The 20067-nt window shown below is 57.4% G+C and overlaps 1 protein-coding gene across 1 annotated transcript; it reads right to left on the minus strand.

Moving 5' to 3' along the window:
- Positions 1-6875: 6875 nt before the first annotated feature.
- Positions 6876-19767, minus strand: EFNB1 (ephrin B1). The gene is made up of 5 exons (XM_060087728.1): positions 18875-19767; positions 10110-10387; positions 9248-9340; positions 8904-9032; positions 6876-8743 (listed from the first exon to the last, which is right to left on the minus strand). Exons 1-5 carry the CDS (start codon positions 19000-19002, stop codon positions 8331-8333), a joined length of 1041 nt encoding a protein of 346 aa, XP_059943711.1. The 5' UTR covers positions 19003-19767; the 3' UTR covers positions 6876-8330.
- Between the last annotated feature and the right edge of the window lie 300 nt (positions 19768-20067).

The following is a 20067-nucleotide window of genomic DNA, read 5'->3' on the forward strand; positions in this document are numbered from 1 at the left end:
GCTTCTTGATTTCAAATCCTTGCTATACAACTTCCTAGCCGTGTGCCCATGGGCAAGGTACTTTCCCTCTCCGAGCCTCCATTTCCTCATCTGTAAAACAGGGCTGATAGTGGTTCTACCTCAGATAAGGACCTCCCTTATGAGGCTCATGAGACTTGCGGTGGCCATGGAACAATGTATGTGACTAAGTTTTGAGCACGGTGCCTGGCCCGTAGTAAGTACTCAATAAATGTTTGCTTTTATTGTAGGGTAATATAATAAGGCATTGACTCTGCCGATTGGCTGGACAGTAATGTGAGCAGGCAGAGGGCAGAGACAGAGCCCTGGGATGATGTTCCAGCCCAGCCAAGCCCATTCAAGTGGACAGATGTTTCAAAGGTTCATTGATATTGCTCTGTGCTCAGGTCTGTTCTGGGCCCCACTCTAGGTTAAGACACAGAGGTGAATGAGGCACAGTTCCTGCTCTCCAGAAACTCCCAACCTATTGGGGGAAACAGACACAGGCACATGGTATAAGCAGAAGCACTGCGAGAGCTGAGAAGAGAGTACCAACTTTGCCTGGATTTGAGGGTCAGAAGTGTCCTTGAAGGATGCATAGGAGTTTGCAGGCCAGGGGCAAGGGGATGGGCATTTCTGGCTGATGGAAGTGCAAATCGAAAGACTCAGAGGCTTAAGGGTGCCTGTGCTGGTCAGGGGCCCGTGAATAGGCTTGTGTGATTGGGGTGTAAGTTGAATGTGGTGTTGGAGGGGTGGAGGTGGTTGCAGTGGGTGTTGCAGGGGCCAGATCACCCAGGGCCCTGACTGCCATGATGGGGAGTTGAGGGATGATTGACAATGTGAAATGGAAACTGAGATGACAAGATCAGGATGGAGTTTGGGAAAAATCACTTTGGCTGCTGTTTTGCAAGAGAGAGGGACAGATGGAGGCAGGGAGAGCAGTTGGGAGGCGATTGCCATAGCCCCGGCAGGAGAACCGGAGTGTTGGCATTGGGAGTGGTCAGAAGTGGGCAGAGTCAAGAGATGCTGCAGAGGCAGAACTGAAGGATAACCCAGAAGTTTCTAGCTCAGGCCCATCTGTGGCAAGACCTCAGCTGAGCTGGGAGCAGACACCTGTGCTCTGTAAACTGGTCTCTTTTCCCCCTTTGGTGTTTATTTTCATTTCCTTGTAAAGTTCAATTCAGAAAATTCCGATCTTGTTTCAGCTGAACTGAAGAGAAGGAAGGTTTTTCCATACCCCAGATGGGATCTGGGTTCCTGGGGCCTCCCAGGGCCTCCCAGGGCCCAGGCTTTGCTGGTGGCAACTCCAGCAGAGTGATGTTACACAAAGCTGGGAAGATCTGTGGGGCCAGAGCCCAGGAGAAGGCTTGGCATGGCTTGGCAGGACTGCTGTGGGGGATGAGAGCAGTTTGGCCAGGATCGGGGGACTGGAGGGGGCTGTGCACAGAGAGAGAAGTGAGCAAATCCTGCCTGTTGCCTCTTTGAAAGGAGAAAGGCTCCCTTCCCTGGGCAGTGCCCCTAAGTCATGGACACCTCTGGCCTTTTCTTTTCTGGATTCCACGCTCCCAGGCTCCACTGAGGGGTGTCTTGGATGAGTGTCTGTGCTAGAGGGAGGGATCCCAGAGCCCACAATCAACAGCCCTGGATGGGTGTGGGGGTGGGGTGGGAGAAGGGGGATTGGGAGGCTGTGAGGTAATGTGAAGAGGCAATGGGCTGAAAGTCACAAGACCTGGGTGAGGGCCAGTCCCGGTAAACTCTCTGTGTGACTCTGGGCAGTTCCTTCTTCCCTTCTCTGGGCCTCAGTTTTCCCATCCATCCAACTAGGGGGCTGGACTAGAAGGTCTCTAAACGCCCTAACAGCTTGAAAGATTCCATTCTCTTCTCTGAATCTGCCCAGGGGGAGGCGTTGGGGGCTGGGGCACCGGCAGGGGCTGAGAATTCCATAGCAATTTGCATGTGAAAGCATGTTACTGCCATGGCTATTAGTGTGTGCAGGGGGGCTGAAGACAGGGCAAGGACAGCTAACTGTCAGGCTGTCCAGAAAGGCCCGCTGCCTGGGTGGGGGAGGGAGGGAGGGAGGCCCTGGAGGTGTGCAAGGGAGGCTGGACCACCACCTTGGGTTCCCAGGGAAGGGTGAATCCCGAGACCTTTACGGACCCAAGCTCGAGATGCCCAATCCTGGGTCTGGCCCCTACAGAGACCTCCAAGCTGTCGTGTCGAGGAGTGACTTCAGAGCTGCGTGAGGTGCCAGAGGAGAGGGGCCCCCAGGGAGGGGGAGAAACTATTAGTGTGTTTGCTTTTCCGGGTCTGCTCTTACCAGGCCTAAACCTCACAGGACCATATTTTCCTCAGGTTTATAATGTGACCTTTTGGTAATTGTTTTGTATAAACTTACATAGTTTGGCAATATAAATACTGTGTGTGTGTGTATATATATATATATATATATATATATATATATGTTTGTTAGGTTCACTCACACAAAACTCCTGGGGATTCTGGGAGAATAAAGCAGCTGTGTGCAAAAAGGGCTCACAGCTGTGGCCTGTGAGGAAAGAGAGGTGGCTCTGTCAGCACTCCCTGTGTGCCTTTAAGTCCCTTCTGGTATCTGGGTCTCAGTTTCCCCATAAGGGGTTTGATCTGAAAAGGAGCTCTCAGGAAAGTCCTAGCTCTACCATTTCCTGGCCTCCGACCTCTCAGATTCTACTGAACAGGCATGAGGGCAGCAAGGGAGGCCACCAGCCAGTCCCCCCTGAGAACAAGGGCTCTTCCCCGCAGAATCCAGATGGTGGAAAGGCTCTGGTGCAGGGTGGCTTCCACGGTCTCCTTGGCTGCTCCTGGTACCCTGGAAGCAAAGGAGCCAACTGGAGCTCCTCCCTAGGGCCCTGGTCAGAAACCAGGTCTTTACCCACTGCTCCTGTGGAGGCTGAGAGAGACCAGCCCATGGGGCCACAGGGGTAGGTAAGGGCTGAGGACACACACCTCTTCTACTTCGGCTTTGGGAGGTGTTTATCATGGGTATATTTTGCCCAGCCCCCAGTCCAGGTGGGACTGGGGCTGGGGGAGGCAGACTGGGATTGAGGCATCAAGATAACTTCTGATGAGGATGTTTAAGAACCCTGTAAAAGGCCAGCTTTTTTTTTTTTTTTTTTTTTTTGCGGTACGCGGGCCTCTCACTGTTGTGGCCTCTCCCGTTGCGGAGCACAGGCTCCGGACGCGCAGGCTCAGCAGCCATGGCTCACGGGCCCTGCCAATCCGCGGCACGTGGGATCTTCCCGGACCGGGGCACGAACCCGTGTCCCCTGCATCGGCAGGCGGACTCTCAACCACTGCGCCACAAGGGAAGCCCAAGGCCAGCTTTGGTCAGTGATGATGGGAACAGCCAGGGCTTGGGGGTCACTCTCAAGGTAAGAAGGATCCCTGGGAAGCCCAGCCCCAGAGTCCAACTGCCCACTCCACACCTCGTGAGAGAAGCAACAGCTACCACTTATTGGTGCCAGGCATTCAACACTTGTTTAAAAAAGATGGATGAATGAACAAATGGAAGGCTAAGTTTAGTACCCAAGCTTTTAATCTGCGTATCCTCCAGCCTGCCTCTCACATCACCACACAAGAACTTTAAGAGCTAATCAGGCACTTAAAGGCCAGTCTAGAACGTGAGGTCCCTGGGAGCAGGGACCTGGACTACCTCTTCATCACTGTACCCCAGTGCCCAGATTGCTGACTGGCATATAGTAGGTGCTCAGTAAATATTCTCTGAATAATTGAAGAAATGTAATTCCACTCCTCATTACCCAGACAGGGAAGTTGAGGCCCAAAGAGGCAGGGACCTGCTTGCAGCTGGTGAAAAAGTCACGGTAGACCTGGGACAGGCCCTGGGCTCCAGCTTCTCAGCACAGGGCTTTTCCCCCTGTATCAAAAGGCCCCCGTGGCAAACTCCTCCTGCCCTTCCCTATCCCTTCACAAATTCCTTATTCCCCCCACCCCCAGCTTTCCCTCTTTCCTTTCTCTTTGCCAGCTGGATAATTAACCACTGGAAGCAAAACCTGTAATTACTGTCCTCCCCATGCCCTTAAATTGCTTTCAGTTTGGGCTCCATGACCCCCGTCCCGGGTGGGGGTTGGTCTCCCCCTCAGCAGCCTCCCAAAGGGGGAGTCAACCTAACGAGCACCAGCTGAGGCGCCAGCCCCCCATATCCAATGGCCAGCTGTACAGGAGGCTGGCAGCAGATGGGCGAGGAGGGTCCCCTGGCAGGCTGGGGCTGACTCAGCTGGGGTGTCAGTGGGACTGTGACGTGCCCGGGCAGGACAGGAGGCCAGGCAGGCGGGCCGGATTTCCGAGAGTGATTGATGCCAGGTGGCCAGAGGGCCGCTGGCTCAGCAGGGCCCAACTTAGGATGGTCCCCGTAGAGCCAGGTCTTTTCTTGGGTTCTTCAGCTCACCCTCATGCCCCTGCCTAGAGGGTGCCAGGCCATCCACATCCCTGGTGCCTCCGGGGGGCCTCCTGGGAGCTTAAAATGGATCAGCGCAATAAGTCCCAAGAGCCCTGGCCTTCCAGCTCCACAAGGCCTATCCTTTCAGGGGAACTGAGGCCTGGTTAGCACCTGCTCAACTTGGCTTCGTTGGTGATCTGGGCTCAGCCTGTGGAGGAAGCGAGGCAGCTCCACCCTCACCTGGGAAGCATCCTCTATCCCTGACTCACTAGGAGTTTGGGCCCAGCTGGGACAGGAAGGAGAGCTGAGGGTGGGGCCAGTCTGGGGCCCTACCACAGGAGGCTCACAACCCCTGCCTCCAGCTAGCTAAGCTTGTTCCGTTCCTGACCCACACAGAGGCTAAGGGAATGGCGGGGGGATGGCTCCCGTTCTTCAAGAGCCCCAAGGAAGCACACTTGCTCAGTCTCACCCAAGACGGGGCAAGGAGCAGGGGGGTGGGGCGGAGGAGAATCACCCTCTAGCAAGTTCTGTTTGCTCATAGTAGAGTAAAAAGACCTGGACTTAAAGCCTCGTGCTTGCGTTCACTTGCTGTGTGTTCTTGGGCAAGTCACTGCCCCTTGCAGTGGGTCTGTTTCCTCATCTCAAATATGGGGCAAAGAATTCCCCACCGTCCACCCTCACAGGGAAGTTTATGAAAGCCAATGAGATAACATGTGTAAAAGTGTTTTTATTTTTAGGTGACAGGCACTGGCCGGGTGAAAGACACTGCCACAAGGGGCTACTGAGCAGTGCTGTGTGGCCGGCACAGCAGCCGCCACGGTGCCCAGGCCAGGGCAAGTGACAACAGCAGTCACAAACCTTCTGGGCTGTTGGAGAGGCTGCCCTATACTCTGCTTTGCCGTCTCCCAGGGATTTTACTTCACACTCCTCACAGCTACTCCCAAGGGGCCCCCAGAAACTCGATCCTGCACTGAGAGGGTGGGGGCAGCCGTGTCCTGGGCTGGGCGGGGGACCACCCAAGGACACTCATTGGTGATTGTGTGGGAAGGGCTCTACCCAACCCAGATCAGGCTTCCCCTCGGTTAGAGACGTCAATCTGGCCTGAACCAGCCCTGAGTAGAGACCCCTGGCCCAGGCAGGGGCCCCCGCTCTGGGCAGGCAGTCAAGCAGCAGAGGCCCCATCTGATCCAGGCACTTCCTTTGGTTAATGAGAAACCAAATAAACAGCCTCTGCCCCAGCTGGCTTCGGGAGCACCCCAGCCGGGCCCAGCCCTGCCTGCTCCAGCCAGCCTCCCTCCCTTTCACCCTGCAGGTCCCGTGACTTTCCTCCCTTGCCTCCTCCATGCGCTTCCCACTTCCCTCACAGCCCTGCCTGCTCCTTGGCTGGTGCGCTGGGGCTTCCTGCTCTGGATCGCTAACTAACCCTCCCCTTCCTTCCTCCTCCTCCTTTCCTCTAGTGCCTTCTTACCCATTTTTAGCTGCTGGGATCCCACTTGTCCTCCTCTCCTGACATCTGTCTCAGCCATCTCCATAAGGAGGGAGTCCCCCGCCCAGAAGACCTGCAGGCTGCTCCGGGCCTTGCCAGCCTGTGTCTCTGCTGTGGGAATGAGGCCAAACCCTCTTCAGGGCACTCGCTCCACTCTCAGACCATCAGCCTGCAGGAGGGAGATGCTCGGATGCTTGGGTGCTCAGGGCTGCTCTAGCTTGAGGGCTTTGTCAGCCAGAAGTCCCCGAGTGTGCCATGCTGAGAGCTCTGGTGTGCAGGAGAAGGAAGGCTCTTCTGGCTAAGAAGCGAACCGGACAGCCTGAAGCAGCCTCGTTACCCAGCGGGCCACAGCTGAGGCCCAGCTCCTGGGAAGTTATTTCTAGCCACCTCCAGGTGTCTTGAGGCAGGGCAGGGCTGGGCCTGCCAGTAGGTCCCAGATCTTAGCCCAAGCGAGGTGGTGGCAGTACTTGCAGACACGCCCAGGTCCCCAAGGGAACACCCCCTCCCCCATCTACTCTCTCTAGCTGAGCCTAGTGCCAGACAGGGCAGATGCCCGTGGCCTAGGATAGACAGGATAGACAGGGGGATATGGTCACAGGTTCCAGCAGAACAAGAGGGTAGAAGAACTTGTGACGAAGAAGGGCACAGAGCATTTGCAACATCTTGCTCCACTAGGACAGCCACCATCTTCCCATACCAGCCCAGATCACCAGTGTTTTGGGCACATGAAAATCACATACACGCGCTCTCTCGCTCGCTCTCTCTTGCTCTCTCTCTCTCGCGCGCGCGGGCTCTCTCTCCCTCTCTCCCCCCTCTCTCTCTCTCTCTCTCACTCATATACTCACTCATACACTCACACTTCATTCCCCAACATCACGACACCATTTTACACCCATTTCTCCATGTGGTTAATTTTTTTTTTTTTAGTTCTCATTTTTTCTAAGAAAAAAGCAACAAGAAAATAATTCAGAGTTTATACAAAACATCTTTACATTATTTTTTTTCCAAAAAAGACTAGTATTTACACAAATGGCAACAGAAACAAAAACAAAAAAAACCCTTTCGACTGCCACCTGGAAGGGGCTGGCTGTTCCGCTCCCTCTCCCACCTGGCAGTGGGGTGGGCAGCTGGCCAGGAGGCAGTGTGGAAGTGGATGGTGGGAGGCCCAGCTCCTTCCATGGCCACTCTGGGAGTGCCTGCAAGGCGCTTGCTAGTGGCAGTCTATTAGCAGCCGTGCTGGCAAGGAGCCGGGGTCAAAGTGCACGGCGTGCCGGCCCAGCCCTAGGCAAGCCTCTTCCTCTTTCCAAGCCCCAGCCCAAGATTGGGGGGCTAGCAGGAGCTGGGTTTTGGGGGCACCCACCTGAGCTAGAGCCCAGAAAAGAAGCAGGCTACCTGGCCTTATACCCGCTTAGTTCTCCGCCCTGGGCCTCTGTTTCCCCACCAGGCCGAAGGATGCCAAAGGTGAGGGGAGAACAGGGCAGAGAGGAGAGGGGGGAACTCCCAGCTCTGCAGGGCAAATAGCCACCTGGGCACCTCACCTCCCTCCACCCCCCATGAGGTCACCTGCCTGCAGCAGCTCTCCTGTTCCCCAGGCAACAGCCAATTAAGACATTAATAACCGTGAGAGTGAGGGAGGCAGGATATGCCGAAGTATCCCACAGGAAGGTTTTTTTTTTTTTTTTTTTTTTTTTTTTGGTGGAAGGGTGGCAGCCACTACCCCATTGCCAAGATCAGCACTGCAGAAGGAGGGTCAGTGGGGGAGGGTGAGACACCTTGCCCAATGGCACTCTTGTCTTCCCTCGTGGGCAAGAACAGCCCTGGCCTGTCCCCTCCCCCAAAAAATATGCCAACGAGTTTATAAAAGAAATGCCATCCTATGCTTCCCGGCTGGCCACATCCTGCCCCAGGCCCCTGATACTGCGGAAGGCTGGGCTCAGAAAACCTGGGGAGGGGCTGTCTTTTCCATTTTTCCATTTTTCTTCAAAAAAAAAAAAAAAAAGAAAACAGATGAAAATGAGTTGACAGCTAAAGAAATGAACACAGAAACATTAAAAACAGTGACGATAGCGGACAAGAAGTCCTGGGAAGGGAGAAAGGGGGCGAGGGGGCACAGGGCCAGGGGGGGCGTCTCCCTGCCTGCTGTCCATCAGCGTCCGACCCTGCCCTCCAAGAAGGGGTGCCCCCGCAGAGCCCAAAGGCCTGGCCAGAGGGGGAAGGCACAAGAGCATGGGGGCTGGGGGCACAAGCACCCCCCTCTGAAGCCCAGGGGGCGGGGCAAAAGGGGGATTATAAAAGCCAAGAAACTACAAAACTAAATACAAAGATGGGCACAGCTGGCAAGGGGAGGGACGTGGGTGAGGATGGAGAGGTGCAGTCCCGGCCGACTGTCCCTCGGGGCCGGGGCTGCCAGGGCCCTCAGACCTTGTAGTAGATGTTCGCGGGGCTCTGGGGCGGCATCTCCTGGACGATGTAGACAGGGTGCCCGTAGTCCCCACTCACCTTCTCATAGTGGGGGCAGTAGTTGTTCTCTGTAGTCCGTAAGGGGATGATGATGTCGCTGGGCTCAGTGCCCGCCGTGCCACTGCTCCCCTTAGGACTGGCCAGGGTGCTGAGCGAGAGGGCGGGCGCCCGCTGCTGCGTGTGCTTGCGGTGCCGCTTGCGCAGCTTCAGCAGCAGGACGGTCAGGAAGATGATGATGAGCAGGAAGATGACGCAGCCGGCGCCCACGGCCGCAAACAATGCCACCTTGGAGTTGAAGAAGCTGTCGGGGTCCCCGCTGTTGCCTCCACTCCCACTGGAGCCACTTTTCTCATCCTGGTTCACAGTCTCTGTGGATGGGGGACGGAGGGAAGGGAGGGGAAGGTCAGCCAGGGGTCCCAGGGGACACATGGCAGATCTCGGGCCGTGCCCTGCCTTCCTTCAGAGCTAGGGCCTCAAAGGGCAGCCGGGCAATGGCTTCTGCCCTCCGGGAGACTCCCATACACCCACCGTGCTTGCCGTCGGAGTCACCCAGGGAGCCCCGACCACCGGGGGCCTGTGTAGCCATCTTGATGGTGTTGTCTGCCTCCTTGCTGGGCCGGCTGGTAGTCAGCTGCTCGGGCGTCACAGCATTGGGGTCTGGGGGTGGGGAGAGAACAAGTGAAGGGGGAGCTCCGGCAGCCTAGGTGCCTCAGTTACATAGCACCCACTGGCCAAGAATGGCTCGGATACTGGACCTCAGGTCCCCTATCCCTACTGCCCCCTCTGCCACTACTCCCCATGCCCCCCCCCCACCCAGTGAGGAGCATCTGTTGCAAAAGCCTAGCTGAGGAGCCCTCGGCCTGGGTGCTCACCTTGCCCAACCTTCATGACAATCTTCATGGTGCGTGTGCGGCACACACCTCCCTCCCGGTTCTCCAGTCCCTCCAGGCTCCCATTGGATGTAGCTGCAGCAAGAGGCCAGAGCAGTCAGGAGGAGGAAGAGGTCTGCCAGCATTACCCAGAAGCCCTAGTGATGTCTAAGCCCTTAAGAATAGAACTGGGAACCAGGGAGTTGCAAGCAGCTCCCACCCACCCATGAACCTTTCTACTTCTCTCCTCCCACTAGGAACAGAGTCCAGGAACTAGCCCCTCCCACGAGGATGCTGCTCCCCTATCATGACCAAGGCCAAAGAAGGCCTTGGCCCTTCCTTCTTTCTCAGTGGAAGCTACATGTGTCTCCTCATTGGGTGATGTTGCTCAGAGGCCAAGCAATTAGAACTGGCATGGTGAGGAAGGCATCTCCACAGACTAGAAGGAATCCTAGATTAGGTGTCAGGAGAACTGGGTTGGAAACCCAATCCGCCCCCTAACTGTCTGTGTGACCTAGGGCAAGAAGCCCCTTCACCTCTTGGGGCCTCAGTTTCCCATGAAGAGAAAGGCTGAAGCTCTGCCAATTCTGCCATTCCCAAGATTAGATCTTAGGTGGGCAAAGAAAATAAGAGAGAGAGCACCACGAATCAGAGTCCTCTCCCACCCAACTCCTAGAGCCAGGGCAGCAGGCCCCTTGGTAAACGCTGGGGCCAGAATTCCAAGGCCAGACTAGGAGGAGAGCACGCCAGTCTTCAAAGGGGACTGGATCAGGCTGGGCCTGAACTGTGTGCAGTCTCGATGCACTACTCAGAAGTTCCCACGGCTACAGGACAGGAAAGAACCACGTGGTGGGCAGGGACTCACAGGTAATATAGTAATCGTGGTGCTTCTTGAACTCCAGGCCCATGTAGTTGGGGCTGAACTCCTGGAACTTGATGGTGAAACGGATTTCCTGCTCTGGCCTATTGCAGGTGACCAGCACGTTGGGGTCAAGCACGGTGCTGCAGGCAGCTGCCTGCTCAGGCCGCACCAGGTACAGCTTGTAGTACTCATAGGGCCGCCCAGCTTCTGCTCGGGGGCAGATGATGTCCAGCTTGTCTCCAATCTTTGGGTAGATCACCAGGCCCTTCCCACTCAGGAACCTGCCCAAGAGGGAAGAGATGGTTAGCCTCAGGGTTGGGGGTCTCAGGCCATCCCCAGAACCAGGGGAGCAGACAGTGAGGGCCAGGCTGGGAACACTGGGTGGAGATGGCGAGCACAGGCATTCTGTTCTTTCTCCATCCTTATGCTGGGGGCGGGGAAAGAGAAGCATACTGCCAGCAGGGTGTGGAAGGGGTGGCCCATGGGCAAGGCTGCCAGGCTTTGGCTGCTCGGCAGGGTGGGGCACTGCCTAGCTAGGGGAGCCCTTTGTCCTAATGTGGCATTTCCGCAGGGGGGCTGACGTGGCAGACGGGCTGGGCACCTAGATGTCAGGCTTGGGCTGCCTGGATGTGGCGGCCCTGTCCTCCTCGCACCCCCAACATACTCACATTCCTTCACAGCCTCTGCTACCGGCCCCCCAGCACACACGCGTGTATATGCGTTCATGCGCACAGACACACATAAAGAAGCACACACACAATGAGCCCTAGAAACCACCCCCACAGCTCCCAGCCAACGGCTAGGGATGCACAACCTATCTTGGCCCCATGCCTTCTCCCCCATCCTTGCTAATCTTGGGCATGATGGGGAGATAGGAACAGGCCTTGCCTAGAGCCAAGGGATAATGGGCACAGTCTCCAGCCAGGTACAGCTCCACACAGCTCTCTCCACTCCCCACTCCCACTGCCTGGCATCCTACCAGGACTCATCCCACCCCCATAATGCAAAAGTCTGAATCCCCAAATCTGGCCAGTCTCACTGCAAAGGATAACAGAGAAAGGGGGAGAAGAGGCCTGAGCAGGAACAACAGATCATATAAGACAGAGCCCCAGGAACCTCGCTCATCTGCCTTCTAATCCACTCTCACCACACACACACACACACACACACACACAGCCTCTGCTCCCCATCCTGAGAGGAGATGGACAAATGCCTCCCGAGCCAGGTTCGTCTTCTAATCCAGAAGGCCAGGCACTGGGAAATAGCAGTGGGAGGGCAGCTGCCTGGGGCCACCGATTCATATCCTGTCCTTGCCTGAGCACAGTAAGCGCTCTCGGCCATTTCTGAGCCTGGGAGCAAGTCAGTACAATGTAGGAGAAAGAAGACAGACTTTGGAATCAGATAGATGGTGGCCCTTACTAGCTCTGTGACCTTGGATGAGCTGCCTGATCTCCCTATCTTTCAGCGTCCTCACTTACAAACTGGGGGTGGGAAGAGCCCCTCCTCCAAGGATGGTGGAGGGGAGGCATGATGGCATGTATAGAGCACATAGTTGGCACTCAACCATGATTCCTGCTTAGAAATAGCGTGGTCTGCCAAGAGGCAGGAGGCCAGACACTAACACCAAGGACCTATGAGCCCAGTCTTGTTTCTTGGGTGGGAAAGAGGAAAAGATGATACAGCTCCTTCCTCAAGGACCTTACTGTCTGCTGTGGTTCAGAAAAGTAAGTGGCCCACGCTGCAGCAATGGATAGCACCAGGCTATCTGGAGGCTATGTGAGAGGACGGTGGCTCAAAAGGCAAGGGCTAGAGGCAGAGAGAGGAAGGAGACAGCTCATCTGACAGGGCAGTCAGAAATGGTCCCACAGAAAGAGTGGGATGAAAGCGGGTCCTGGGGGAGGAATAAGAAGTCAGTATCCAGCAAGAGTAGACGGCAGTGGTTGGGACACAAAACCCAGGCCAGTGACTGGCCCAGTGATGGGAAGAGAGGAGCAGAAGAAGAGGGGGTAAAGCTCAGCTGGGGCCAGACTGAAAGGCCAGGGTCACAACAAGCAGTGTGGGCTTCATCCAGTGGGGGACAGACTCTCTAGCAGAAAGGACAATGAAGGCCGAAGGCAGTGCTTCAGGGGAATGAAGCTAACGGTGGAAGAACATGGTTCTACTCTCTGAGGGCCCATTCCACAGTGGGGGCTACAAGGCACAAGGGCCTCCTGGGAGCTCAGTATCCTCACCGGATGGAGGGAAATGATACCCAAGGAGGTGACTAAGGGAACTAGACCAAGTAGATGAAGTGGATGAAGACCAGCAGCCCTCTCTCCACGTCCAAGGAAGCTCCACTAAGCTGGGACCTGCCATCCTTCTGTGCAGGAGGGTAAAAGCGACAACAAGAAGGTCTCACCCGCCTTAGTACCTAGCTTTACCACACTCCAGAAGGCCAGAAAAGGAAGCAGGCATGGGATGGAGGCCCACACAAACATTTGAGAGAAAACGCCCCCAACTCCATGCGCCACGAAAAGCCAAGAAGTTTCACCAAAGCCTCTATAATTCCTAAGGCATTTTTCACTTTCCAATCTTCATACTGGTTCCATCCAGGCAGTAGGATTAGACAACTTCTAACATCTTAGAGACAGAAGGAACCTTTGAGACCTACTGAGTCCAGGCTCCTCATGTGAGGGAATGAGTAGCCAGATGAATGTTCCTGTTGAAGAGGGGTGCTCAAAGCCAACCCGAGGAGCCTAAACTCACCCAGGATGTTAACTCCTAGGGGTCTAAGGGTACCTTAAACATTGGCTGAATCCTTATACAGCTGCACCTCCACAAGACCATACCTGGAGATGACAGCAGGTAGAGGGCACACAAAGGGGTACAGGCCAGCTCACTTTTCTAACCACTTGGCCCACCTTACTCACCAGGGCGTCTTGTCTACCCTGAGCAGTCTCCCATCACCATTCAGGTTCTGGAGCCCTGGAACCCAGAGACAACCGAGGAAACAGATGTCTACATAGTGGGTGGGGGAGGGGGAGGAGAGAGGACTATTGCCCCCAACACCCCTCAGACTCTCATCAACCTCAGTGAACAGAAGTCATACATATTCATGAGTTCATTTGCATAGCAGCTGGCAGAGGGAAACTCACCTTCCCCTAAAGTGCAGAAGGGAGAGGAGCCTGATGAGACCCAACTTCCCTGACCCTGGTCCCCCATGATGGTACCTTCTCAGCTTCTTCCCCACCACTGAGAAAAGTGCTTCTGGGCCTGTGAGAAGCCCCAGAAAGTGGTGAGGGGCCACGAGGTGTGGGTATGCAGCCCGTGAGAGTGAAGCCCAAGGTCAGGTACGACGCTAGTCATCCTGTACAGTGGGGACCCTGCAGGTCTCCCCTCGTACCCACCAGGTTAGGAGTAGGGGCCGAGAGGAGGAGGAAGAGAGTACCTAGTTAAACTCTTTATCCCCCAGTTTTCAAAAACTACTACTCCCCCCATTATCAAACCAAGCTTTCCTGCCTGGGGCCACCCCCGGACAAAGCCCTTTTCTGGAAAATAAGGGGATTGACATGGCCCAGCAGGAAGCCTGCAGCAGGTCGCCATGGTAACCCCTGAGGCCTTCCCTCCTTAGCCTCTGATAGCCCCCGGGACCCCAGGGAGCCACCCCAGGGAGTAAAAGGACTTAGGGGAGGCAGCCTGGCATTCAGTCTCCTGTCTGTGGCCTGCCTCTTCCCCTCTACCCTAGCCCAAGTCTCTCCCCCAGCCTGCCTACTGAGCTTAGAAGCATCACCATGACTGCTGAAAAGAATCCTGGGAGAGAAGAAGCCTGAGGGTCTGGGGTAGTGGCCAGTGCTGGTCAGAGGCCAACTGCCCCCCCCCCGCTTCTTTGTCCAGTTAATAAGCCCCTATCCACCCATACACAGAAAATCTATAGCAGAGAGAGTTTGGAGCTCTGGGGGTCATGCCTAGAAAGCTGCCCACGTTCCACCACACTTCCTTCCCTCTCATCCTTCCCTCAGGCCCTAGGGACTTGTGGTCAGAGAGTGGCCAAAGGGAGAGCCTGGTCCTAGGCCATGCCAGCCCAGGTTTGGTAGAAGACTCTAGCCACAGCTTTGATTCAGTGACTCCGGTACCACTGCGCCTGCACCCCAGGGTGGCAGGACCAGTGGAGGACAGACCCCAAACTGGAGCTCAAGTGTGCTCTCATCCCAGCAAGGGTGGGGAGCCCCCAAATTAAAGGCTCCTCTTTCACTCCCCCAGCTCCACCCAGCCCCCGAGGCAGCAGGAGCAGGCCTGGCATGTCCCAGCAGTGCCCGCCCAGGCGTGGGTGGGCAGGAACAGCAGCTGGGTCCTGGCACACACACAGCACTGTCGGAGGCAGGGAAGCCAGGAGAGCCCCAGAGGAAGTCACCCCCCCCACCTACACTGAACTATGCCTCCCCTCTGCCCCACCTGGCCAATGCTAGGGCCCACTGAGGGCTTAACAGCCCCTTCCTTGTTGTCTGCTTTCTGTGGGGTCCCTGAGAGGCAGTGAGATTCCTGGCCCAGAGAGGAACCAAGGCTGCTATTCAGAGCCCGGGAGGGAGAGTGCCAGGCATCGAGCTGGCTGCCTCCAGATCAGGTCACCCCGAGCAAGCTGCCCTCAGAGGTAGGCCTAGCAAGATCCAATGAGGAAGCTGGAGCACTGGTCATCCCACGTGGGCAGGGCCTGAGTCACAAGGACAGATGCACACACACCTGTGAGGAGAGGGAAAGCCGGGGGCAAAAGCCAGCGCCTCCTCCGAAACCCAGTCTCTCCCAGATTCCAAGGCAGTGGGATGGTGTGGAAAGAATGGCACAAGGCACAGCTCTCCCCACTGCGAGCTGACTGACTTTAAACAAGTCATTTTCCTTTCCTGGGCAAATGCCTCCTCGTCTGGAAAATGGGCAATTCCAACTTCCCAGGGCTGTTGGGAACATCCAGTGAGTTCACATCTGAGGATGCTTTGGAGGTAGCAAGGTACTGCCCAACTGTTAGTTAGCACACCAAGCACAGTACCATTTAGAAGAAGCTGAACGAGCCTGCCACACTCCTGGCTCCTAGCACCGCCACCCAAAACAACTACAGTGAAAACCCACCCAGGAGGGGCTGCTACAGAGCCCAGGGCAAGGAACCCAGAATATGGCTGGTGAGCATCCCCTTACCTCAGCTCCCCTAATAATCACAGGGTGGACCCTCCCCCCAAACCTACTGTTCCCATGGCAACCAGCGGCCTCCTGGCTGGCCCACCCACTCCATACTCCCAACACCAGAAAACAGTGATGCACAGTAGTATCCAGAGCCCACTCATCCCCATCCATCATAGCTGGTGAGGCAGTGGAGAGCCTGAGGGGAGAAAGGGAACCCTGGATTCAGCCTCCAGTCCAGCCTCACCAGGCCCTTCTTGCCCCAGGTCTGGCTGCCTGGGGTGGGGAGAGGGAGGGAGGGGAACAGGGAACTTTAGAGGAGCTGCTGGCTTCCCATCACTTTCAGGCCCCCACCTGTGGCCAATCAGCCACAGAGTAGAAGAGGTCAGGTCCCTAGCCACCCCGGAAAGGGGCCCCCTGAGCTGGCCTCCCCAGGACTGTGAGCTGGAACAGCTGTGAGGGGGCTGGGACCAACTCTTTGGCTTGTAGCAGGCAAGCCTGGGTTGGGGTCTGCAGCTGCCCCCACCCATGCTGGATGGAGTCAAGGGTCCTGGATGCCAAGCTGAAGCCCCCACCACCGCCCCTTGCAGGGAAGGTGTAATATGATCTCAGGCACATTCCCACTCTCTGGAGGTGGAGGAACCTGAGTGGGGGGCAGGAAGGGGTCAGAATGGGACTGAGAGACTGAACTGCAGCAGCTGGACTTGGCTGAGGACTCAAGTATGAGGCCTGCCGGCTGCCCCAAGTTCTCAGGGGAGGAGGCTGGAGGAGGGGTCTGCCCTGGGACCTTCCATCACAGCCCCCCCACCCCACACAAGCATGCACATGTACTCTGGTTCCTCCCAACCTCTAACGGGCCCAGACCCACCTTCCCACCCTGCACTTATCGGGCAAATCTGACAAGGGGCCAAGCTCTTGCCACCCAGGGACTACCACCCTGGAAGGCCACAGCACCAATTTGGGAAAGAGGCTGGGAGTCTGGAGTCAGCCCTTCCGGCTCCCCTCTCCCGGTCAGGGCTGGGGCTGCCCGTACCCTGGAACCTGGAAACATACCCCCAGCCCCACCACTTCTTTATTTTGATTTTTTACCAAGGAGGAAGCAATTAAGCAGGGTTTATAGGCTCTGGGAGATTTCGGTGGTGGTGGGGGGGGGTTGCCAGCTCCTGACAGGACTGAGGCGAGAGACCAAAAGCTGGGAGGAAGAGGGGAGGGAAGAGAGAAAATGAGCCTGAGAGGGAGAGCACGGGCATGTGCGAGAAACAAAAGGACTCGAGAAAAAGAGGCAGAGAGTGACTAAGAGTGAGAGGGAGTGTGAGAAAGAGGGAGAGCGGGCAAGCAGAGCTGGAAAGGGGAGGTGAACGCGGCTCACACAGGATGTGAGAGGGCGAACCGACAAGGGCCTGAGAGGGAGAAGTCGGGCAGGAGGCAAAGAGGGAGAGACGGACAGAAAAAGACCGTTGATTTGAAAGGCTGTGGCAGTCCCAGGCTTGGGCGCAGTGGCAGAGACAGCCCGCCGAGCTCAGAGTGAAGCTGAGGGCAGTGCCTTCCTCCTGCTCCCCCAAACCCGTGCCAACACACACAGACAGGCTGCATTCCAGACCCCTGAGCATAGATGGAACTCTGGGGGGGGGGGCTGCGAGCAGGGGCACCAGTATCAGTCCCCCACCATTCCCAGGATCTGCTCAATTACAGGGTGGAATTCGTGCAAGTCCTATTGAGGCCTCAGCCACCACTCCCACCACCCCCAGGATGCCTGCCCTCCTCAGCCTGAAGTGGATCGGGGAATGGGGCAGATCTCAAAAACCTGCAAACCGTTCCAGAGCACTCAGGCCTCAAGACACAAAAAGGGTGAAGCTCAGGGAGATCTTGTTTCTCCCAGCCACCCCCCACCTCACTCTGCAGGAGGCTCCTTTCCAGCTGTGGAGCTGCCTGCTATCTCTGGTTAGAGACCCGAGAGAGCAATTAGGTCACTCCCATGAGCCCCTATGATGGGCTACCCCAGGCTGATTTCAGCTCTCCTGGCTCAAGAGAGAGCATTTCCAGCCTCCACCTTTACAGGAGGGAACTGGGCACTTCACAGCCTTTCTTCTTGGTCTGAGCAGCCCCAGGCCGCCAGACCATTTTGAGTCCCTGCTGTTAGGAGAGCACTGGGCCCAGTTTGGCTTCTGGGTTAAGGAAAAATCGTTGTCAATCCCTTTCCTTGTACCCTGACCCTGGTTTAGACATCCCACTAACCAGTAAGTAGGACCCTACCTTAACCTAAAGAGAAGAGAACTAAAGAAGCCGCCCTCTCCCACTCCAGGGCTGAGAGGTGCATGGCCCCTGGAACCTAAGAGGTCAAGACAGGCAGGAGCTCAGGAAGTTAGCGGGGAGCCCATAAGAGTGGACAGGAAGAGATTCCAGATACAGGAATCATAGAGCACAGAGGGCAGGCCAAGGGCCCCCAGTTTCCCACTAAGTGGGGTGTCCGCACACTGCTGGGACCTCCAGAAAACAAGAAGGAAGAGCAATTTTGACCCTGGGTTCCAACCTGAGTCTTGGATGCCAAAAGAGAAAAAGGTCCAGAGGTCACTACACAATCCAGCGACTCCCCACTAACAGCCCAGAAACCACTGAGCCACCGCCCTGAAAGGTGTGTGTGCTGTTGGGAGGTGGGGGAGGATTGTGAAGGGTAAGGAGGTGGGAGAAAAGAAAGGATCTCCTCTACATAGCTGCCTCCCCAACCCCTTTGGGAAAGCTAAGCACAACTCCCCAATCTGAGGACGGGGGGGTGGCAGTGAGACCCGCCTGGGCAGGAATCCTTTGCTTGCCACCCACTTCCCTCGCCACCTCGGCCTCCACTCTCCACCCCGGCCAGCCCTGGAAGCTCTGCCGCCGGCTCCATTGGACCCCCGACGAGCGCTGGATCGACACCCCCCCCCAACAAAACCTCTCTCCCACTCCGCCCCTCTCCACCCGCCGCCTTTGTGAGCCTGGGAGCGGCGCCCGCCCTTCCACGGACCCAGCAGGGAGAAAGGGGGGGGGGGAGGCTAGAAGAGACGGCAAAGCGAAAAGCTAGGGAAGCAAACTGGGAAGAAAGAGAAATGAAAATGGGAGAAGCCCGAATGGAGATACAGGCACTGCCACCCGCCTCAAGCGCGAAGTCCCGCGCCACGGTCCCTTCACAGCTAAACAAACGGGGAACCTGTGTTCCGGCCTCTTCCCCCGCCCAGGTCAAGCTCGCCCACCACCACCCCCCCCCCGCCCCCAGCGGCTCTTGGCGAAAACCGCCACGTTCCCAGGGGCCCCAGAGAGGGCTGCTTTCTCTCCCCGATCCAGCTCTCCGGTGCGCTCAAGGGCGCTCAGACTCCCAGCTCCGCCCGGCGCGACAATCTCGACTTGATCCGGGACGTGCGGAGGAGAGGGCCGGGAAGCTGAGGGGTCACAACCCAGCCAACTGCCCCCACCCAACCCCACCGCACCCTTCCCCGCCCGCCCGCAGGGAAACACACTCGAAAAAGCCATAGACAAAATGGGGCTCCGCTCCTCCTCCGAACACCTTCCCACAGGCGCTCGGGGGCGCGCGGCCTCACCCCTAAGGAGTGCCTCCCACCCCCAGGGACCAGAGCAGATAAGTTACTCACTTGGGGTTGAGGGAGCTCCAGGACACGGGCTCTAGATTCTTGGCCAGCGGGGTGGCGAGCCGGCACAGCGCCAACACGACCATCGCCACAAGCCACTTGCCGAGCCAACGCTGGCCAGGCCGGGCCATCTTCCCTGGGGCAGGCTGCACTTCGGGATCCCCTGGCGCCTCCTCAGCAAAGCTGGCCTCGCCTTCCCGTGCCGCGCTGCGCTCCGAGACGCTCAGGCGCCCATCCTCCGCAGCCGCCGGCCTTGAAGTGCTCCCCTCCCGCCGGCTTCGGTGTCGCTCTTCTTCGCCCCGCCGGCCAGGAGGACTCACTGGGCAGCCGCCCCCAACCCGAGCATGAGCTGTGGCCTCCGAGGGCTCGCTCCACTGGCCTCTCCGCCGCACGAAGCACGACGGGGGCTCTGCGCCCCCGGGTGATCCCGTCCGATTCCGCTCGGCTCCCCGAGACTGTTTGGGACTGCGCGACCTCTCCCCGACGGGGTCTCACCGCTGGGGACTCGGTGGCCGCCCGGACGCCTCGACCGCCCCGGGATCGGCACCCCTGGGAAGAAGTGGGAGTCTCCCCACCACACGAGCTCGGTCCGGGGGCTCCCGACCGGGCCGCCCTGGCACGGGCTCCTTTCCTCCAGGCCACACTGGGACTCCGGGCTGCGCGCCCCCCGACAGCTTCGACTTCAGCGCGGGGCCCGCTCAGTGTACTTAGAAGAGCACGGAGACACTGCCGAGCGAGCTAGTCCCATCAGTTTGCGCCTCTGAAGCCTAGGCCGGGTGGCCCGGCAGCCCAGTCGCCGAGTCCTAGCTCCCTGGCGATTGCGCCCAAGGCTCTACGGTCAGTGCGAGGCTCACACACCTCCCACTGCTGACCAGCGCGCATACACTCCCTCCGCCGCCGCTGAGCTGTCTACTCCCCTGCTCAGGCGTACGCAAGGCCAACCCTACGCATCTTAGCCAATAGCAAGCTCCGTCACGGGGTCCTTGCCCTGCACCACGCCCCCAGAACAGGAAGGAGGCGGGGTTTTAGGGAGCTCTTAAGGTCGCCGCGCTCTCGATGGCACCAATCTGAGTGTGCGGCTCCTGCGGTTATGGATGGGTCCTGCCTAGTCCTGTTCCCAGAGCGCTCAGCCCGTGGGAAGTTGGCGCTCCTCTAGAGCTGTCGGCCTGCTCTCCTCCCCGAGCGCCTGGTCGACA

This window comes from Mesoplodon densirostris, chromosome X (assembly GCF_025265405.1).
Source record: "Mesoplodon densirostris isolate mMesDen1 chromosome X, mMesDen1 primary haplotype, whole genome shotgun sequence".
NCBI lineage: Eukaryota > Metazoa > Chordata > Mammalia > Artiodactyla > Ziphiidae > Mesoplodon > Mesoplodon densirostris.